The sequence below is a fragment of the Ruditapes philippinarum genome, unplaced genomic scaffold (genome assembly GCF_026571515.1).
Source record: "Ruditapes philippinarum isolate M1 unplaced genomic scaffold, ASM2657151v2 ctg331_1_1_1_1, whole genome shotgun sequence".
Classification (NCBI taxonomy): Eukaryota; Metazoa; Mollusca; class Bivalvia; order Venerida; family Veneridae; genus Ruditapes; species Ruditapes philippinarum.
This window is the reverse complement of record NW_026855427.1, coordinates 42,144-64,779: the sequence shown is the minus strand read 5'-3', so window position 1 is coordinate 64,779 and position 22,636 is coordinate 42,144. Positions and strand designations below refer to the sequence as shown.

The following is a 22,636-nucleotide window of genomic DNA, read 5'->3' as shown; positions in this document are numbered from 1 at the left end:
TTTATACAATATATAATGCCTTGACAATAAATTTTAAAGGTGATCCTTTTATCACTGCTATGACACAAATGTTACATATAATTATTTATTTTTGATTTTGTTTTCGCTGTTTAGGGTTGCTATTTTGGTGCGTTATTTTCCAGCATTTTCATATTTATTTTATGTTCGTGAAGTTGGCAGCCTAGCAGCCTAACAGCCTGAAGTTGGCAGCCTAGCAGCTTAGTAGCCTGAAGTTGGTATCCTAGCAGCCTAACAGCCTGAAGTTGGCAGCCTAGCAGCTTAGTAGCGTGAAGTTGGTATCCTAGCAGCCTAGAAGCCTGAAGTTGGCAGCCTAGCAGCTTAAGAAAACTAAGAATAGTACAAACATGAAAATCGTCGGAAATACATTAGTTACACTTCTTTAAATAATTCCAAGCCGTTTTCAATATTGTGATCTTTATTTTCTAAGATGTTGAACTTTATCTAGACATAATTTTTTCATTCTGACGCTTCGAAATTTGTGAAGTTAGCAGCGTAGCTGAATAGTACAAACATGAAAACCGTCGAAAATGAATCGGTAGCACACAATTTCACGTCTTAATTCAGTATCGCGTACTTTATTTTTTTTTTCAAAACTGAACTTTGTTTTTTTTTATTTTGACACTTCGAAATTTATGAAATTAGCATCCTGGCAGCCTGGCAGCCAGAAATACAAAACCAAAATCATGGTAACACATTAAGCTATTTACATAATGTTGTAAAAAATCTGTTTTTGACTTCTGAAAGTATCCAATATCAGTGTCAAAAATGTATTGATCAAATTTAATTCACGTGGCAATTTTCCGAGAAAGTATCTTTAAATTATGTCAGTAAAAATATTATTATAATTTTGTATATTAGAAAAAAAAGACAATTTATTTGGGTCAACACTAATTTTTCAACATGACTTACAATGGAACAATAATAAAGCCATACTCTTAAGTGTTTTGTAAATATTGCATAAAAAGAAACTGCTTACCAAGAAGTGTGTGTTAAAAGTTATAAAAAACGTGTTCAAAATTTTACTGTAAATAATTTTAAAAGGCTTAAAATAGACCTCAGACCTCATAAGATACAATCCTTAAAATATGATAACTGAAGGAACGGACATTCTCGATCGATTGGAATCATGGCATCCTGACTTTTGACCCTAAAACTTATCCTGAGGCTAAGGAAAAAAATCCTTGGTATAATGGTATAAGTGACGATAATGATTACTTCCCTGCAAATTTGTAAGAAGATAAGAAGACATGTCAGCCATTGTCGTTTTAGACGAGGTTCAACGTACGCGAATCAAGTCAAGTGGTTTTAACTGCCCCATTCCAATTGGCTAAGACGGGCGGTGTTAGGATAAAATGGTCACATCTGTTTAGGGGGCAGGGGACATATTCGAATGATGGCCCCGGTCAATTTTTTTAATAACTCAGACATGGTGTTTTGAAGGTACTGGCAACTTCTGATATTTCTCTGTCATTGTAATTATTTCTTGTTCGTAACTAGCAAATGAACATAATTTTTAGGTTTTTACCCGAAACTAAGCATTTTGTTAGCTTTGTATGTATTTGTGACTCTCCAAATGGAGGTGAAAAGTTAAAAATCAAGCTTTGACAGTTGGCGCCAAACAAGTAAGAAATTTCGGATAAATTTTGTGAATAATCTAAACGTATGACAGACACTTTATTGATCATTTTTATTGATCATTTTTGAAAATACCATAGCTTGCACTGCGTGTTAGTGATACGTTTATAGGAATCGGGCGCATTCTGGGGTATGCTGCACCTTCATGAAGATTGCCCATGTTGGTTTATTTTAGGTGTGTTTTTGGCTGGGTGGGGGTAAACATAATGTGTGGCACTACCATAACGATCAAACAAAAAAGTAACGATGAAACAACAGAAATTTTAATGGCCTCGTATTTTGTTTTGTTACTATTTACCAGACATTTATCGAACACTACTGTCTGGATCCCGTTATGGGTTGAAACGATTCTGCGCAATGATTAGTGGAGGATCGTCAAATCCACCAGTATGTATTGAAAACATTTTAAAATTGTAAAAATGAAATTTAAGTGAAATTTAAAACTATCACAAAATTAAAAGAAAAAGAGAAATGTTTCTTTCAACCTTTCTAATGTGCCTGATAGGACTTCTTGGATGGCATTCTGACGGAGGTAAAATAAACATTTTCTTTGATCATTTTTATTCTCTCCTGAGTTCTTTGAATTTCCATTGGTTAAGAAATAATGTTCTTTTTTATGCAGTTTTATTTATTTAATCGTATTTTTATAGTAAACAACACCTAGATTAAACCCTATGTTATTTTTTTCAAAGAATTTCTTATACAATAAATTGTTCTATAATTTTAAAAGGGAGCATTCATTATTATTTGATGTTAGTATTTTCCCGATACTATCTTTGATATGAATAAGTAAATACTTCATTAAAATTTTCATATTCATATCGTACCAGACAATATAAAACTTTCAGTGAAATTAAGAAAAAATGCATACATGTAGTATGAAAATTGAACATATACATGTATACATTGCATGATTTTTTATATATGAATAGGAATAAAAGTGGTCAAACATTTAACTTTTATTATCATTTCAAGAACGAATGTTTCTAAATATTTCTAATATAACCGATTTCTAAAAGGTAATACAATGCAAGCATGTCTCTTTATATGTAAATGATTTGTAAAATAAAGTTTAAATAAAATATAAGTCATAGCAAAGGAATAGAAATTAAAGTTGATTCCCTCCAGGATATTTTCAGGCCATTGAGGAATTTTTTTTCTACACTTTTTACTTTAATTTTTAATATTTTATTAAAAGTGAAGCATCGAGCTAATAAACCATATTAAAACCGTTGCATATTTCAAAACGAAACCTTTTTTATAAACTACGTTATAATTTTGAATATTTGTAACGATGTATGCAAATAATATTACATTTTAATCCTATAATTATGCATTTATTATATATATTTAGTTTTATAATTGTAATTTCAGACAAATGTTATTTTTATCAACTAATGAACGTAAAAAACCGTGCAACAAGCACAAGTAGATACTAGGAGGCACTGATTCTTATTTAGACCATCGCGTTTACCTATTATTTTATATCAATTTTACACGTAATTGGTACTATTAATTAAGTTTAAACTAAATAATATATTTCAAAAAGATTTTTTTTCACTCTATTTGACTGCTTTTGGCTATGTTGTTTTCATTGCTGCCAACTCTTTACCAGATTTTATTACTTCACAATAGCTGGTGTACAGTAAAATGTTGTCCTGTATCTCACCTCAGTGTTGTAATTTTTGCTTGTCCTTCGGGACCTTTGATTGCAACACATTATGTGTTGAAGATTGAATAGCGCTTATTTTGTCATTATTATATCATTCATGAACAGACTCTGCAATTTTCATGTAATTTTGTTATTTTCATTGCTTTCAAGGGATCTACGCTTTACCATATTTTATACACATCAAAGAAATATTGCAAATGAATTAGACTATACGTATGTATAACATTTATGAGGCGAAGTATTGCAACTATTTACGTACTCTTAAAACATACGAGTATGTAAAATAGAATTAAATTAAAAAAGAAAACAACAACGACGACGAAAAATAATAAATAAATTCAATAAATGCAAAACAAAAATATAATTCACACAATTCAGGCAGATGCAATATTCGTTTCTAATGATTTGCTATTTTTCAGTGCTTTAATATTATAGGATGATTAATTTATTACACTCAACTATTTCATATCGTGTGGTCTTAATTCTTTCTTTCTATTTATCCTTTTTTCCTTGGAGGGCTTCGAAATAAAATGACATTTTACAATCACATGAGTTAACTAAAATAGGATACTTGTCCAATTAAATATATCCCCTCCAAAGACTCAACAAAAGGTTCCTGATGGACTCTGTCAATTCATTCTTTTAAATATTTTTGTCAAACAAATAGTTAATTAGACAATATGTCACGTGAAAAACTCATATTACTTTGTAAAAGGTCAATGTCGCAGCAGGGGTTTATCTTTCTAATATTTCTGATAATTTCTTAATATTAAAAGTGCAGTTTCGGCCTTTTGTTCATAACGTTTGCATAATTATATTAATATGATACGTCTAAATATACGTAAAGGTTATCGATTAGAATTAGTAAGTACCTAAAGTGCGTTTGACCCCAAAGTGCGGTGTTACACTGTACGTTTGTTCAAAATTTCTAAATCCAAAACAAAATACGAAAGATTTAATTAAAAACGTTAACTTAAAACTAAAAACGATGAAAATGGTTGGAAATGTAATTAAGTGCTTATATTGTAAAAACAAAAGTCCTCAAGCTTTATTTTTTTCTAATTACATGTATGTTAGTGTGTTAACCATACATATATTTATATTTTTCAAAGCTGTATGCCTCAAGATGAACTAAACTATTAAAAAAAATAAAAAGGTATTGAGATTTTAAGAACAGTGAAAAGATTCAAGATAAAAGTAATAATTTACATATTATTTGCGATTAATGACCGATGTTCAGCATTTCTTACCATATTTCTATTGCGCTACGAACTCAGAGTCGGGTAATTTTGATTTTATTGTATATCACCTCTTTGCGGTAATAACATGTGTTGTAAGTGCTAATTGCAATGTAAAAAATATTTTCTTTGTTCAATTCACAATAGTTTACCTATAAATACATTATCAATATTTTTATGAAAAATGGATCTTGGGAAATGCTTCTTTAAAAAGAAAAGAAAAACCCGTTGTATAAAAGTAGCGCAGATAGTAAAAATCTGAGTGCATTATACCTTGTGGCGCCGTTATATGTCGCAACGCTGCTAAATGTCGCACATGCCGCTAAATGTCGCACGATTACCGCTAAATGTCGCAACCGCTGCTATATGTCGCAAAATCGTCTGCCGTTAAATGCCGCAAAGGTAACGTTAAATGTCGCACAAATTTCAATTTCTGTTAAATGTTGCAGCGCTCTATTATTACTAATAATAATAATAATTTTTAATTTTTGTTACAATTTAAAAAAGTGTTTTCAGTCATACACGTTTCTGGTATGTTATAGATGTTTGAAAATAAATATGAAAGTGGGCGGAGTCAAATTCATATTTATATTTAGTGACTACTATCAGATGTTTTTTTTCTCTGACAGTTTATAACTTCAGTAGTTCATTTCATTATAAGAAATTTATCTTAAAATAATAATTATGTTATCTTTTCTGATGAAAACATGAAATTGAATCTGACTGATGAATAATAAAAATGTTATTGCATACATTTATAACCTAGCACATGCTATATTATTCCAACACAAAAACAAGAAGACAAATTTGATTTGATATTTTATTTAAGGTTTGGCGAAATTTTGTCAAATGGCTGATGAGGAAAATTATGACTTCGAAATATCGGTAGAACTTAAAAGTAAATGTTTCAAGTATGCCCCGACATAGGTCACATACTTTTATGATAGAATATGCATTAAACCTATCATTATAAAACACCTTTTATTTTAATAGAAATAAATCACCTGTTCATTAATGTTCAAACAATGATCACCCGAATTTCACAAACGTGTAAATTTAACGTCAGCGTAGTCAACAGAAGCTTTAAGTGTCTATGTCTTTTGTAAGCATACTGTGCGTATGGTGAAGCTCTTAACGTCTTCCAACAACATGAGCATCATCTACGTGATTCCAGTCATGACGAAACTCCCAGAATATTTTAATCTGAAACATAAATTAAACTTTCGGCAGTATATGACAGCACATAGTTCATGGAGGGAGGGTGTGGTATAAATTGAAATGATCGAAATTGACGTGCTACCTTCTTCGACGTTGCTATCCGAGAAAGAGGCAGATACCACATTGTTCGGCTACTTATACATGTATAGGAGAGCCAAAAATAACTCATAAATTTTAACCAATCGAAACAACCGTACTAAAGTCCGTTTTTGGATGGAATAAAGAGTTCAATCTTTGGCGATTGAACTGTATATTGTGTAAGAAACGAAGACCGGTCAGTAGGACCCTACTGGTCAATGTCTAGGATCAGTAAGTTTTTATACCAAAATGTTCACAAGTGACAACAGAAAACGAAACTGTATTTTGTTTTTACCCAAATGGTCGGATAATCAAGAATTCCTAGACAGCGTCCAAGATGGCTGCCAAAATTTCGCAAAAATAGTAATTATCATTATTTGGCTTATTTTTTAGGAATTTCGTAGTAACTGTTTTCACATATAAATATGATAGAAAACACATGTTGACTGTAAATATATGGTTCCGACTCGTGGAAAATATATGGAACTTTATAATATTTCGTGAAGATAAATTCCAGATGTCATTAAGTACAACAATGGCATATTTATATCAATCGCATTGACACGTACTTTAATTGTAGCACACAACACTTGATTATATTGGAAATTATGTAATATACAGGATATGCTTTATTCATTTCCCATTGGATTATTTTCATTAAGATAAAGACTCCTTTGATACTGTTTTTATAAGTCTATATTATTCTATATAAATAATGAAATGTACAAAAAAGTGTAATTGTTAACATAGGAAAATTTGTATATTAAGCGATGCAACTGAGAATTGAATCTACGGTATACTTTGTTTGAACAAAGAAACATATAGATATGTATAATTTATATTATTACCCCTCACTTTTTCGGTAATGTTAATTTCCCAAAGGCTTCTGGGGGTTATTTTTACTGTTAATGCAAGTGTACTACGTGACTCAGAATTTTGTAATGTTACAGTAACAGTATTTTTTAACAGTATAAAATCTGGTCACGTGGTCTATTTTCTAAATAAAATGAAATAAAATGGCTTCCAATTTTTCTCGATTCATTACTATTTTCTAAATTTATCACGTTATGTCACCACCGAAGTAACTCGTGAAATATAGTTCTTTGCACCCTATAGTTCTTTTCGCGTGTAAAATATCTTTTTGTTGAGTAGTCAAAAAGTAACCATCCGTTTTCAACGGAAGTAATTGTAATGTGAATAATGTTGTGTCAAACTGGAACATGCAAACGATATAAGCATGCAACAAAGGATTATTTTACAATTTCTAACCAGTGAAACGTAACAGATATGGTGGACAAACATAGGATATCATCCTTGTAAATGCAAAGAGAGTGTTCTGAATAAAAAGGATCAGATTTCACAGATCATAACCGTATAAATGGGTTAGTGTTTTGTTTTTTTAAATAAAACGCAGCTCATTGTATGTTTATGATTTGTAGATATCATCGCTTGCATAAAGACTAAAAGAAAAAGAAAGTAGACCTACAGTACACTTTTAGTTACAGTTAAGTAATTGTTACTCTTGGTTTATTTTTGAAGGTATTTGCAACCAGCGAAGTGTTATGAACTCTTTAGTGTTAATAAGCTGGTCATTCACCACAGAAGAGCAAGGACAGCCAATTTGAATCGCAAATCAAGTTCTGATAGCTGTCGAATGAAACAAATATATGTTTTAAAAGGTTCTAAAGTTAAAAGTGTTTAGCTGACAATGAAATTTGTTTGCTGTTATCATTATATTTCAAAGCATTCATACTATTGTTTTTCTACACATGTCACTTCTATTAGTAATATACATTTAATAAACTGAAATGTATTGTTTATTTCTAATAATGTCAATATACACACCGCTGTGATATGTCTTGTATATATTATGTTTATGAAACTGCCTAAAATTTCAATCCGTCTTAAAATACAAGTAATAAAAACAGCATCGAAACACAAGGACACTGATTTGTACGATTGAACGTAGTCCCCGAGTATTAATCAGATTGCCGAGTGTTTTTATGTTCTTTCGTCAAACATTAAAGCACGTTCCCTGTTGTCACAATATGAAACCCCAGAAAAAAGTTACTAATGAACGAGCATCTGAATATGATATTTCTGTGGCTTTCCCTTTCTCTGACGTCACAATAAGTAAACCTCAGCAAAATGACCCAATCAATGGGCATGCTTTGGAGTGCGTTTGACTAATACCTGCACTCAAGTTTACGTACTGTGCATGTATATGTATACGATTTAACTGCATGTATATGTATACGATTAACCAACTTATGTTACGATCACTAATAATGGCTTTTAATACTAATTATACCTCATTGGTTTCAGAACTTTTAAGTGTTGAAAATTGAGTAACTCTCACCGAAGCTAGGGGCATGAGGGATGTTGCACATGTACAGATTCAATCAATTCGAGACTGCAATTTTCTTGTAATTTTGTTGTGATTATTGCCTCTGAGGGACACCCTTTTGGACTACTTTTCTGGAAATTAATTTCAACAATACCAAACTAGCAGAAACGGAATACAGGATGTTAATGCACTAGATATATTTTAAGGTGGATCACTGTTAATTTCTCTCTTTCTTATTTAAAAGCCAGTTTGAAAACAAAGTGTGAAAGTTTGAAAATAAAATGATGCTTTTTTTTTCTCACTAAAAGTACTATGTGACTTGGTCCATAAACTTTGATTTACAAATACGAATGGGTCTATTGTGAGCATTGTCTCGCAAACAGATTGTCTTAGTGAGCATTTGTGCCAAGTTATTTCAAATGCTTTGGAGGTGTAGCTATTTGGCATGATAGGTCGTCCTAATTTGGTGAACATATGTTATTTCAAAAACCCTTGATGATGAGTTACTGACCGGACAGAGGGGCGAGCCTTCTTACGTATCCCTCATTTTTCTTCAAAAAGGCGGGAGACAAAAATGTAAGCAAATGTGTTGAATCACCGAGGGGCTTTTTGGCATAAACTGTGGTCGTCAGTTTATAATAACGACTTGTATCATAGTTTGGAAACCTTTCTGTTGAAATTGTGTCTGGGTTAAATCGTATACATATACATGCACAGTGCGTTAACTGGAGTGCGGGTATTAGTTACCCGCACTACAGAGCATGCCCATTGATTGGCTCATTTTTGCTGGGGCTTACATATTGTGACGGCAGAGAAAGGGAAAGCGACAGAAATGTCATATTCAGATGTTCGTTCATTGGTTCATTTTTGCCGGGGTTTCATATTGTGACAACAGGGAACGTGCTTTTATGTTTGGCTATGATACAAAAGAGAAAGAACACCAAAACACTCGGCAATCTGATTCATACTCGAGGGCTACGCCCCCTCGTACAAATCAGATAGCCTCGTGTTTCGGTGCTCTTTCTATTACTAAGATGACTTCATTCCAACCTATTAATTTAGATACTGCAAATCATTTCCTTCAAGATAGATAGTTTGTCCCCAGATTACCATAATGATAATATTAACATAATACGACCAGCTACTTGTTTTACATGTACTAAAATTTTGCGACATTTAACAAAAGTGTTGCAACTTTTAACGATAAGGGAAAATCGTGCGACATTTAACGTTACCATTGCGACATTTGACGGCAGATGATTTTGCAACATTAGCGGCGGTTGCGACATTTAAGGCAATAGTGCCACATTTAGCGGTAAGTGCGACATTTAGCGGCAAGTGCGACATTTAGAGGCGTTGCGACATAAAACGTTGCCCTATATAAACCTTTTATCTTTACATCTAATTGACTTGACAAAACATTATAACATCGCTAAATTAAAAATCAAAAAAAAATTAATTGTAAATGTCAAAAACGAAAAGGAAGCGGAAAACATGATAACATGATTAAAGTTTACTGTCAAGTTGAACATATATTGCATTGTCAGAGAGGAAACCTTTGTCCAGGACACAAATGATCAGTTTTGCACCAGCACAGGTAAATGAGCAAAATATTTTGATTCAGGATTTTCGACCTTTTCATTTTCGGCCTTTCTCATTTTGACCTATTCACTGTGCTCGTAATTGAGCTTTCAATGAAAATAATATGCCAAACCCTCGCTAGGACGTAGACATGACTTTAGAGTTCAGAGACAACTATGATATACAAGTCCTAGCTTTTATTAAATAGACCCCTTTGTTATTTTACATGCCCAGATTTCTTACAGGTACACCTCTAGGTAGGTGGGAAACACTGAACGTGTCTCTGAGGGTGTTGCCAAGGATCGAACCCGGGACCTCAGGAATGACAGTGGTCTGACCAAGCGAGCTTTTACACCACCTACTGCATATCTACACAATAAACCAATTAAATCTTTATTTAAATACAGAACAGAACAACATCTTTATTTGTAAACTTGAGCTCTACGCTCCTCGTCTATAGAAATACAATAGATATAATACAAAAGTCAATTCAATTAAAGCATGAATACAGAGTGAGATATATAAACTTTGTACATGTTTTAACAAATGCTTCTAATTTTATTAAAAAAAATAAAATCCGTTGGATACATCGATTTTAAAGTGATGATAAGTAACAATCATTTAAATTTGCTAACATAATATTTAAAAAAAAAAGATGCTGAAAGAGGAATTTCGATAAAATCAACCATTGGATGTATTTTTGTATCAATATTTACATATTCGAACGCAAATGAGCACACCCTGACGTCCTAGCTGAAAGATATCTTTGATCTTTGAGTACCATCCAAACGAAAGAACTCGGCATTTACAATTAAAGTCTATGGCTTAATGGATTAAATATTTGCCCGTTTATAATCTATAGAAGTGACAGTGTTTGCATATCACACATTAATGCTTCGGAAAACGACGAATTTGGTTTATATATTAACGATTTCTAAGAAACGAAACCTACCGGAAAAGAAGCTATTTGTAAACCATGTTGTATTGTATTAGTATAAATCTTTAAATGCATTGTTACAGCAAATAGCTGAATTTGTGTAGTAGCGAAACATACATAAGTATGAATGTACCAAAACAACATACTTATACTATAGATACTCGTAATAAACCACCGTGCCTCCGGATTAATGCTGATTTTCATGAAAAAATTGAAAATGTATTAAAAAGTAAATTATTGTGAAGTGAACAAAGAAATTAATTTTCACATCGCAAACAGCACTAACAACGAATGTATTAATCTGTCAACTATCGTAAAGTGAACAAAGAAAGTAATTGTTACATTGCAATAAGCACTTACAACTCATGTTGAAATGTCGAAATATGCAAAAATAGCACTTACTGCGTTAGTAACGCAAAAGAAATATGGTGAAAAATACTACAAAAGCGGTCATTAATCGCACTTATCCTTTTATCTTGAATATAAAGAGCTTACATCAAAGACAACAAACAGCTGTTGTGCTGAATATAAACAGAAATAGAATTTACGTAATAACAAAATAAAAAGTCCATTGAATAATTTTGTATTTAATGCATACAGAAGTTTTTTTTTATTTACACTAAGAACATTTTTTGTGACAATACTAACACAGTTATGAACAGTCTAGACCATTAATATACCAGCTTATTTGCACAATGATGATTGGGACTATATCTTATCGGGTTTACTTATTTGCTTGCAAAGAAAAGCAAATATTTGGATCTTAAAAAAGTATGTTTGAATTCGTCATTTATTTATTTTCGGTCAAAAAAGTAAAAAAAAGAAAAAAAAGAACAGAAAAAAAACGGACAAATATCAGATCTGTTGGTACCATTGCACCAGTATTTGTGGATATTTTCCCCGAGTGATAATTAAATCATCATTTTAGTTGATCTTTTTCAAATCTGAAAATGCCTTTTGAATTACTAGAACAGAGTGTAAATACATTTCAAGCCTAAACAAGCAAATTGTTCGGTGAGATTTTAGAACTAATTGAACTAATTGCACTTATTACATGTGGCTGTTGTGCATGGCAAATTGTATGCAATTAAATTAATTGATGAAATTTTATCATAACATTCATCGGGTTTAAATTGGTATTCACAGTTGTATTCAAAAGTGGTAGTCAAAAGTGGTATTTAATTGTTATACCTTCCCAGGTTGCATTTCTGCAACTGCCCTTCATCAGATTTTGGGAATGTCAAGATGAAAATCAAAGGTTAGTCGGCAAACAGTGTAGAGCCTGGTCAGATTTGGATACTGCGATTTCACCATCGTACCATCGCGTTTTCATCATCGTGTTATCGTACCATCGCGTTTTCACCATCTTACCACAAGGACGAAATAAAGATCTCAATGATTTTATTTTACAGTGAGTTGTTCTTATAGCACAGGTGGAGAGACGAAAATTCGAAAAAGTCTTATATATATTGATTCATATGATCCCGTGTCAAGACCTTCATCACTGACCCACATCAAGGCTGGACTAAGTATCTTTGCTATAGACGAACTGGTACGTGTTTTAGAACGAAAAAATAAATCCCTCTGAAAGCGTCATACACGAAACTTTTGACCTTTTACCAATTATTGTTTATATTGTGATTAAATTACTTCATTCATTCAGGGATGTTATATTTCCGATCCTTAAATATCATTCATCACAACCTAATTGTTATTCTTGTGGTATTTTAGTTCTTTATATTCGGCATTTTTCTTGATGGGTGGTTCCAGTATTCCTCACTTGAATACTGTTGAATCACCCTTAGGATATGCGGCCTGCTTTTTAACTTTGTCTTTTAGTTTATACAAATCTATTTTAGTTCGATTGTGTTTGAAGCTATAAGCTTATTGAAACACTCTCGAATCCGTTCCTGGAACCAACCAGTACTAAGCAATGAATGTAAAGTTTATTGCCCCTTGAAACAACGGCTTTACCCTGACAAAGTTTGAACCCACGCGGTCAGCAATCCTTAGATTACTAGTCCGACGCGTTAATCACCCGGCCTCGCCGCCTCTTTTGATGTCTTATCTGTGATATGCAGGCTTCATAACCTCTGTTCCCTTTTCAAAATTCAATTTTGTTTAGTTTTGTCCATTGTTTTCTCGTTTAGGACACAAGCGTTTTATTACTTGGGGACCATACGCCGCTTTTCATTGAATGGCACTACTGTGTCACATTGAAGGTTCCATGATAACCGCCGTATGAACACATCTGCGGATGTTTAAAAAATTTACGATTTCATGTTTAAATGTTGAATTCTGCTTAAGCCGGTGCTAGGCGGCGTGGAAAGTAGTTTGCACTTTACAGTACCGTCCATGAACAGGCTCAATCAAACCGAGCAACATTTTCAATTTTTGCCGTGTTGGGCTTTCTTTAGGGATTCTTATTTCTCTCTATTTCAAAATACCTAGAATTAAAACGATTGGACCATGCAAGAAATCACCGTCATACTAAAATAGCTCAGTTAACGTATACCAGTATCTAATCGTAGACGTTCTTAACAAAACATCCTTTAAGAAACGGCTATAATGTTAAGTAATCAAATTAATTTGACTATTTTAATTTTTTATATAATTATTTCGTATTATTATTCGAGTATTACGCAAACGTCCACACAAATTGGTATGAGTCAAAATATATGTATTTAATAATGAATGAGTCTGTGCTTTTTAAAATATTTTAATGTTTTGAATTGCTATATGATTATTTTAGTCAGGTACGTAATTTTCTTTTCTTTTTATTCAATACTACAAAGTGTTCGGAAAGTTATATTGAAATTTCAGAAAATATATTACACGCTTACAATCAATACAATATATTTTTATCTTAATATTGCTTTAATGTATTTTACATTTAGAATTTGCAAGATCAGAAGCTGACCTTGGCTGGATGGATGACATTTGTAAGTATGATTTTTCTTTTCTCTTGTCTGAGATACTGGCAAGAGGACGTTTCGCTCTCGGGGCCGCTACAAAATATTTGCCTACAGTTGTCGCTTCTTTCGTCGCACCACACTGTAGAGGCCATATGGCGACTTTCCGTCTTTACTGGTGGAGGGTGACTCCGTGTATTATATCAAGCACCAGCGGGCATCGGAGACAAATTTCTCCGACAATCCGGAGTCCCTGGCGAGATTCGAACCGACAGAATAATTCGATTTGTTTGCTTTATTTTATATAAGCATGAACGGTAAAGAATCATTCAAGTGTCTATAGATAATATCCAATTTATAGAAAAATTGACCTATTTGTTTCATTTAATCATATAAATATGTGATATTGGATAAATTAACAACAACATGCATACATAATAATTCCCTGGTTTGCTGTCACCTATCATCAAAATACTACCATCATTAACTCTTTGTGGTATAACAAACCCTCCAGTGTGGACCACGTCACATTAAATAAACTAAATACACATAATATTTTGTGGCAACAGGAATGGCACGATGAAAGAATTATGTGGGACACCACTGAAAACGATGATATAAAATACATTTTTGCAAAGCCGGAGAACATTTGGAAACCTGAGTTGATGATTGATAACGCGTAGGTAACAATTTAATTCCTTTTTTAAAATTATTTTTAATGAATACAAAGCGACATTAAAACACGGTATAGTTGTCTGTTATTGAAACACCACCAATAACTGGCGTACCATATCCCATGATACTAGCACCGATTTTAGTACGGTGGCTGTATTTCAGCCAAATTTGAATACAATATAGATTTAAAACGATAGTTGTGCTGCTTTTAAAGAGTGCACAAGACTTATGATTTTGGTTGCATACTTTAAACAACCATTGTTATTTTTGTTTTGTTTTTTATAAAACATGCAATGGTATAATGAAACAGATATCATTTTGAAAGCTCTAAGTAGGCTTGGCCAAACTTTGATGTTTTAATATCGTCATAGATTGGAAGATCTTGGACTGATTAGAGCAGAAGATTTGTTGTTGCGGGTGAAAAATACCGGAAGCGTCGAGTGGGACCCGCCCGTTTTGTTTATCAATCATTGTGAGGTAATAAAGTAGAACTAAAAAGTGGTGTAGTTAATCAATGTTTAGGGAATGCAGTGACCACTGTTTAGGGAATGCGTTGACCACTTGTGCATATTCCGCCATATTCCGTGTCTTATACAAATCAAATAAGCGTCGCTATGACCTGATTTGACGACAAATCTTTGTGAACCGAACGATTTCCTGTTATGTATGAGATACGGAATATTGACGAATTTTACAGAATTTATACGAGACATAAAATATTTAAATATGGCAGGAAATAAAATTTGATATAAATTTGATATTACATGTTACAGACTTAAAGATCTGGATATTATTGAAAGTCAAGCACTTCTTCTGCGCTTGAAATACGATGGTACGATAGACTGGGAGCCCCCAAAGTTGTTCATTACACACTGTGAGGTGGGTTCTTCAACATTGTGAAGTCGTTTTCATATATTAATATATTTCCCTGCAAAAAATTTCGACTATCACGTCCTGAAAATGTTATGCCAGTTTTGATTTGTGTGTTGTAATTTACATTCACGTCAATTTAAAACAGTCAATTTCGAGTGCCGTATCCCATTTCCATGCAGTAGCACGGATCAATGGCATAAAGGGTCTTATCCCGAGCCAAAACACACTATTAAATAATATTCTTTGTAAATAGTCATGTGAAAATAGACATACTTTGATATTTTGTATCAATTCTTTATGATTATTACTGTCACCTTTGTATATTTCATTATAATTATTAGATTTTATTGAGTTATAACAATTCAAGTATTAACTTGGTCAAATATTTAGTAGTTGCTAGTTCGATCACCAGGCGGAGCGGATTTTCTCCATGATTTGTAGTTGGTCACTTTTGGAGAAATTGCTAATTACTGGAAAGTTATCCAGAAAAATCGGTAAAATGGAGTGTAGTAACGGGTTAAGTCCTAAATTTGATAGGGGTTATTCAGTCATCAAGGTGGTGAAATATATGTATTAAAACTAGCAAGTAAACCCAAGCCAATTAAAGTTCATGTATGACGATATTGATAAATATTACTATGAATGATTAAGTAACTGCACCGTACAAAATTATTATGTTCAATGTTGTTTTTATGTTTTTATTACTATTGCTTTACTTTCATTTAAGAAGCAGAAGTATTTTTGATTCTGAAACAAAGTTATAATCCAGCTGTGTTCCGAACGCTGCAACAACTGACACGTGAATTGCACAGTACGGTAGTATTCTCAGTCCTTTTTGCAATTTCTGCCTCTTTATGCTTACTAAATCTACAAAAGGACTATGAACTCAACAGAATATATTTTGACGTTAAGGGATATTTCTAAAAGTTCAAGGTTTATTTGTTTTTCTTACATTGTCTACAGAAAAAAAAATCTATTATCTTCAGGTGGATATAACCTACTACCCGTATGATACACAAAAATGTGCCGTGGAACTGTTAAGCTGGTCTTATACCATTGATGAAGTTATTTTAGACCATCTGTTTGAAGAAGTTAACCTCGAGGACTTGCAGTGAGTAATTTCCTGTAATTTCCTGTAATTTCAGTTGATTTCTTGAACATTAAGTTTCGTATTTTTGTCACAAAGTTCATGTTCGTGGGTTCATATCAGTGGCTGTGTCATTGCTTTGTTGATTTTGTTCTCATTTCTTAAAGGGAATTCAATGAAGTTTTTTTATATAAGGGATTAGAACTAATTTTTCGAGATTAATATTGCATTTGATAATAGTTCATATGCAAATACTAGAACATTCTCTATCTTCGATTATCCGGAATACGAGTAGTTATTCTAATCGTGAAAAATGACCCAAAGCTGAAAAGCGTAACAACGATTTTCTCACAAATTGGGCTAAAATACAACAAAAAAGTAAGATTTGGAAATTTCACGTTTTTATGACTTTGGACCTCAGTGCAGTTCCTTTAAATTCATGGACTGTCTATTTTTTCAAAATGTAAAATGTGAATAATGTGATGCAAAATAATCTTACAGTAAACGAAATTGAATTTCGTTGGATTAAATTTAGTGAGAGGACGTATCCACGAAAACCACGAAAATAAGTGTCCCACGAATATTGATAATTTTGCATTATTAAAATGGTTCAATTAAAAATCCAACATACTTGTGAAATTTCCAACGGGTCAAGAGTTTGATACATAATAACGGATTTGTTAAGGGGAATAATAAGTAAAAAAGTGTTAAACAGATTTAGTACGCCCCATTTCATCGCCCTTTTTCCTGGTATTAAAGCTGAAAATAACCAGGACGAAAATAAATAAAACATAGGTATATTTTTGAGGCGAAAATATAGTAATAAATTAAGTAACTAATCAGTAACGACCCCAGATCTTTATCTTGTAGGTTCTTCCTTTAAATACTTCCTGTGTTTATTTTTAAATTTTAGCCCAGATTTATCCGGTTGTCAATCAACAGAATTTATGTCAGTTATTCTATTGTATATTTAAATCTATTCACAGTTTCAGCGGAAATAAAATTATTGATAGGACTTAAATTTGTTGACATTTTTCTGTTTGTAATTCAAAGTATTGACAAAAACTTTAAACGAACTGGATTGATCTGACAGTTAATTTCAGTAGACTTCACGGTATTGATATTTTTTTTGCGGAATTGATAGTATCAGTAAATTGTATCATATTTTGGGGACCTTTCTGTTGAAAATGTGTCAGAGTTAAATCGTATACATATACATTATAAAATTATAGACATGCACATTGCGGTAACTGGAGTGCAGGTATCAGTTACCCGCACTCCAGATCATGCCCATTGATTGGTTCATTTTTGCTGGGGTATACTTATTGTGACGGCATAGAAAAGGAATGCGACAGAAATATCATATTCAGATGCTCGTTCATTGTTTATTTTTTTCTGGGGTTTCATACTGTGACAGCAGTGAACGTCTTTTTATGTTTGACTATGTTACAAAAGAGAAAGAACATCAAAACACTCGGCAATCTGATTAATAATCGGGGGGCTACGCCCCCTCGTACAAATCAGATAGCCTCGTGTTTCGATGCTCTTTCTATTACTTACCACTAGCAAACAAAAAAAGACAATTTATATAAGCGGAGATTTAAGTACTGACCCTTAATTTGGGGCTGGGGCGGAGGGGGCCTTAATTAACACTGTTGACCGAAAAATGCAGGCGAGCTCAGAAGTATTGACATATGCTTTAGGCGGTATTAAAATGATTTATATCAAATTTATATTCATTTATGTCAGAGAGCATGGGGAGTGGGAGATTTTGTACACGCGTATCGAAGACAGAAACTTGACCGAGCATCTTCCTGACGGAACGTTGAGAGTCTACCCTCAGCTGAACTTCTGGATTGCACTACGTAAGTGTGTGTGTGTGTGCATGTGTGCGTGTGCGTGCGTGCGTGCGTGCGTATGTGTATATTCGCCGCCGGTTGCCTATATGAGAAGAGTACCAGTATTAGTCACTTTATATTTTGGAGGATAGTTCAAGATTAAGAAAGATGCCCAAATTCCAGAAGCTTCTCTTTGGTCTTTAACGTGCCAAGTGTTTAAGCACTCATACACAGACTCATCCGAAAGACTGATAAGTAATTGTAGTTAACCTGCCCGGGAATCGAACCCACAATATCGATATTACAAATCTCGCACTCTTACCGATTGAGCTATGCGGGCTATCTGCTAGAAATAAATATTTCAAGTTCTGTATCCGTGTGCGTTATCCCGTGACATAAGTTAACGGTAACATTGGGTCAGTGCTGATGGCCCATGGCTAAATAAGGCATTTGCGAATATTTCGTTATAGCTTTCAATATTTGAATGAAAAACATATACCGTGTTCCAGACAAACGTGTTTGCCAATTGCATCCTTTGGCAATATTTAATGAATATATGCGGTAACATTCTGCCGCAATTTCTACTAATATATTTAGAAAAGATCAAGAGCTACTCAGGAAAAGCATATTCCAATATAACCGGAGATTATTTGCCTGGAACATGGTTTTTATTCATTGTTAAAATGTTAAAAGATACAACAAACAAAAAAGTATTCGGAACAGCATAAGCGGTGAACAATTGTTGCCGTAAACAAATGTCACGTGATCGCCTACCCTGTGTATTGTATGTCGGTTTTTTTGCTGATGTTATTGGTTCATTTTCTTGAGGTTGATATAAAAGTATGATGTCTTATATAGCTCACGTAACCTTTTCTTATTACTCTGTTATTTTCACTCTCTGACATTGATGTTTTATTTATTGCAGAGAGACGAGCGGGTTTTTACAACTTAAATGTTATAATGCCGATTGTAATGACGTCATTCTTGGTTGATTTGGTGTTCCTCGTCCCTATAAGTTCGGGAGAGAAAGTCACATACATTCTCACTGAATTTCTCGCGCTCCTGGTTCTTCTCACGATCGTCATCCCTCCTACATCCATAACCGTTAGTGTTTTAGGTAAATATTCTTCTCTAACCCTTAAAGCTGCATGCCTCCAGATGAGCCAAACTATTGAAGAAAATTAAACATAAGTAAAACGTACGAAGGTGATAAGAAAAACAAAAAGATTCAAGATTCAAGTAATAAATTACATGTTATGTGCGATAAAAGACCAACTGTATGGACATGTCTATAACACAATTACAGCATTGAATCTGAAACAATCCATATGAAGTTTTAGGGATTTCAATATAAAAAATATATATAAATTGAGCTACATATACTATAGAGCATAATCAGATTGTGCAGGTTAGTAAAAACTGATCACTTCCGGTTCAAGCAGAGTAATATAGTTTTATATCTTGGAGGCGCACGGAAGATCATTTAGTCGGTCTAATTTGAGCAAACAAGACAAGAAGAAAACAGTTTGATTTTATACACATTTCGACATTTTTTTCTAAACAACTTTATGTATTAACTGCATGTGTACACCTATCTATAAAAGTGTTCTTGTTATTTCAGCGCTTTGGTTGGGCTTTGTGCTCATAGTTGCCGCTAGTGGTATTATGTCAACAGTCATCGTCTTGTATTTATACCACAAAGAGGGCTCGCCAGCAAAGGGCTCGTGGATATCAAGGGTATCAGTATGCTTTGCTAAAGTACTGTGTTGGAAAATGACAAGCATCGGACTGGTGGACAAGATCGATAAATCTGGGGTGCGTCAGATATCAGTTGAGTCCATTAAAGTTAGTGATATAAGGCCACCAAGTTACCAGGACTTTAAGAAAAAAGGTCTGACAACGGCAACGAAGCCTGATGCTAAAACAGCGTCGCCAGAACTCGCAAAAGCCATAAAAGATGAAGATGACAACGAAGAAGAAGAACGTGACATTACGTGGAAGATGGTCGGAATGGTTTTTGACAAGTTCTGCTTCTATCTATATCTTATATTTACAATTGTAATGGACTTCACCTTTGTTCTGGCACTCTCAGCAGGTGGCCAGACATCTGCTAAATGAACAAAAAGACGGTCAATGTTCTGCTGTAAAAAGCCTTTACTGGTATTACATGTTACGGAAACTTAAACAACAATCATATATTTTTTTAGTTATAACATTTTAGTATCTTGTAAGTACTTTCGTTTTACATGTATCTACGATTTTTGTACTGAATAGGAAAGCCGGTTTGGTTGATTATCCAAACATGTGCTAGAACCGACGTAAACATGTGATTTTCTGCTATTGCAAATATAAACATGTTCAAATTTTAAATTTATTGAACTGTTAAGAGAATCATTGGTTTAACGGCAACATATATACTATTTATATTTGTGGCTTTGTGTGTCTCCTTTTTTCTGAGAGAATTTGTTTAAATAGTGAAAAAAATGCATTTACTTAAATACACAAAAAGTTTAAATATTCTATTGTTTGCAGACGGCCGGATATAGTTTAATACAATGCTTTCGGTAGGCTGAAAATACATTTTTTTATCATGTACTCTAGTCTTTATTATGATAGTTATCAGATATTTGTATCTGTTAGCTTTAACAAGAATTAAAATGATAAGACTATTAAAGGAACTCCACGGAGGCTCAAAAGAATAAAATATATAATTTCAAATGTTTTCATATATCAGCTGGGGCACTTAAAAAGAAAGATATGTAAAAGAAAATCAAGAAATAAACTCAGAAATGAATTGAACATCGTATTAAAATGCTATTATTAGCCTGAATGAGTAAAAAACGGTGCAACGTTTTTTTTTTCAGTTTTATGTCATTTTTTACAATTAGATTAATTAATCTGGAAAATTGAGTGAGCGATAGGACTGAAAGTTTGCACACAAGTTATTGGTCTAGAACTTCATCAAATTGAACATTTATCTTTTAATATTATTTCCAGTTCCATCATGTAAGTGGCGATGCCCCTTTAAAGCCAATAGTGGCTCTAGTTGAATCAAACTTTGTCAATAACTCGAATGAGTTAATTGTAGGAGCTTGAATAAAGTAATGCATTTCACATCGCTGTTGTAATTATAAACGCATACAGGATTTTAGAGTACTTTTAAGTACATATATAACATTGGCAATAAATTTGATAGGTAGCTATGACACAAATTTTACATATCTATTTTTGATTTTGTTTTTGCTGTTTAGGGTTGCTATTTGGTAAATTGTTTTCCAGCATTTTTCATATTTATTTTGTATAATGAAAGTTGAAGAGTTAACACATTACTCGTAGTGTGGGGTTTACTCTTTCTGTGTGTGTATGAGCGTGTGTGAATATGCGTGCGTGTACTACATTTAAAAAAACCCATTTATATATGACGAATATAAGATGAAGAACGTATATTTTAATCTGAACGTCATGACAACTTATAATACGTTTATTTTTTTTACATATAAACCATAGAATAATGTTGAAAAAATAATTTTGTCGGAATATGTATTCAACGGAAATATGTGATATTTCCGCTCATTCTCAATAAAACACAGCATTTGATGTTCCACTGGGTATAGCTCTTATGCGAAGGTTTTTCTAGAGGTCAAAATGTCGTTAGAAAGGTGGCTGCCACTTTGTTAATAGGGACTCTCTCAGTTTTACATTTCTATCTGTTATTTTTCTTTTACAAGTACCATTAATGCCCTAAAATGTAACATAAGTTACTGTCGCCACCTAGAATTTTCAACTTTGAAATTGTGTTTCAGAAAAATAAGTTCCAGAATAAACGAAACATGTGCAATTAGTCATTGCTGTTTGTATATGAACTTTGATTATTGGTAAAAATTATATTTGACTGTTAAAATCTCATTGATATAATGAATGATCAAATGTCGCCAAATGCATATAAATAAATAGTGACAAACCTAAAACAATAAGAAGTGAAACCAAAATTACATAATTGAATCGATGCATGCTTAATAATACAGCATATATATAATTATAAGTAAAAATAAGCTTGCAGCCACTCAAATATCATTCTATTTTCGGAATTTTTCATTTTTCATTCAAATCTTTTCAACGGCATGTTAAAAAAAACATTCGTTACGATTATTTAAGAGTCAAGCCATTCAAAGAAGAATCCAAACAAGTAAGAAAATTAACATGTGTGTAACTCTGATATATTAACCACAAATTATGGCGGGTTAAACGGTCTTGCGTCATTTTTAACCCACTTTCAATGTAAAAATGAAACATACGTTACAGAAACATACGTTATCACTTTTTCAAAGTAAGTTTATCAAAAGGTAAATTGAAGTCAGAAAGCACGTATAACAGCAACATAAACTTCAATTTGACATTTGTAAGTAAATTTTGTTTTGTTGGTCGATTTTTAACTTGTTTAACCACAGTGAAACAAACGTTACTTTTATCATACAGACTTTATATTGTTTACACATGCATATATAAAAACATAAAACCGCATTT

General features: G+C 32.8%; 1 protein-coding gene across 1 annotated transcript in view; it reads left to right on the top strand.

Annotated features, from left to right (window-relative positions):
- LOC132743284 (acetylcholine receptor subunit beta-like 2) overlaps positions 1–20,862 on the top strand; it is a 35,537-nt gene extending 14,675 nt beyond the window's left edge. The window contains exon 9 of the mRNA XM_060731821.1: positions 19,734–20,862. Coding sequence (XP_060587804.1) covers positions 19,734–20,230 — 497 coding nt within the window. The 3' untranslated portion in view covers positions 20,231–20,862. The remainder of the gene's footprint in view (positions 1–19,733) is intronic.
- Positions 20,863–22,636: the final 1,774 nt, after the last annotated feature.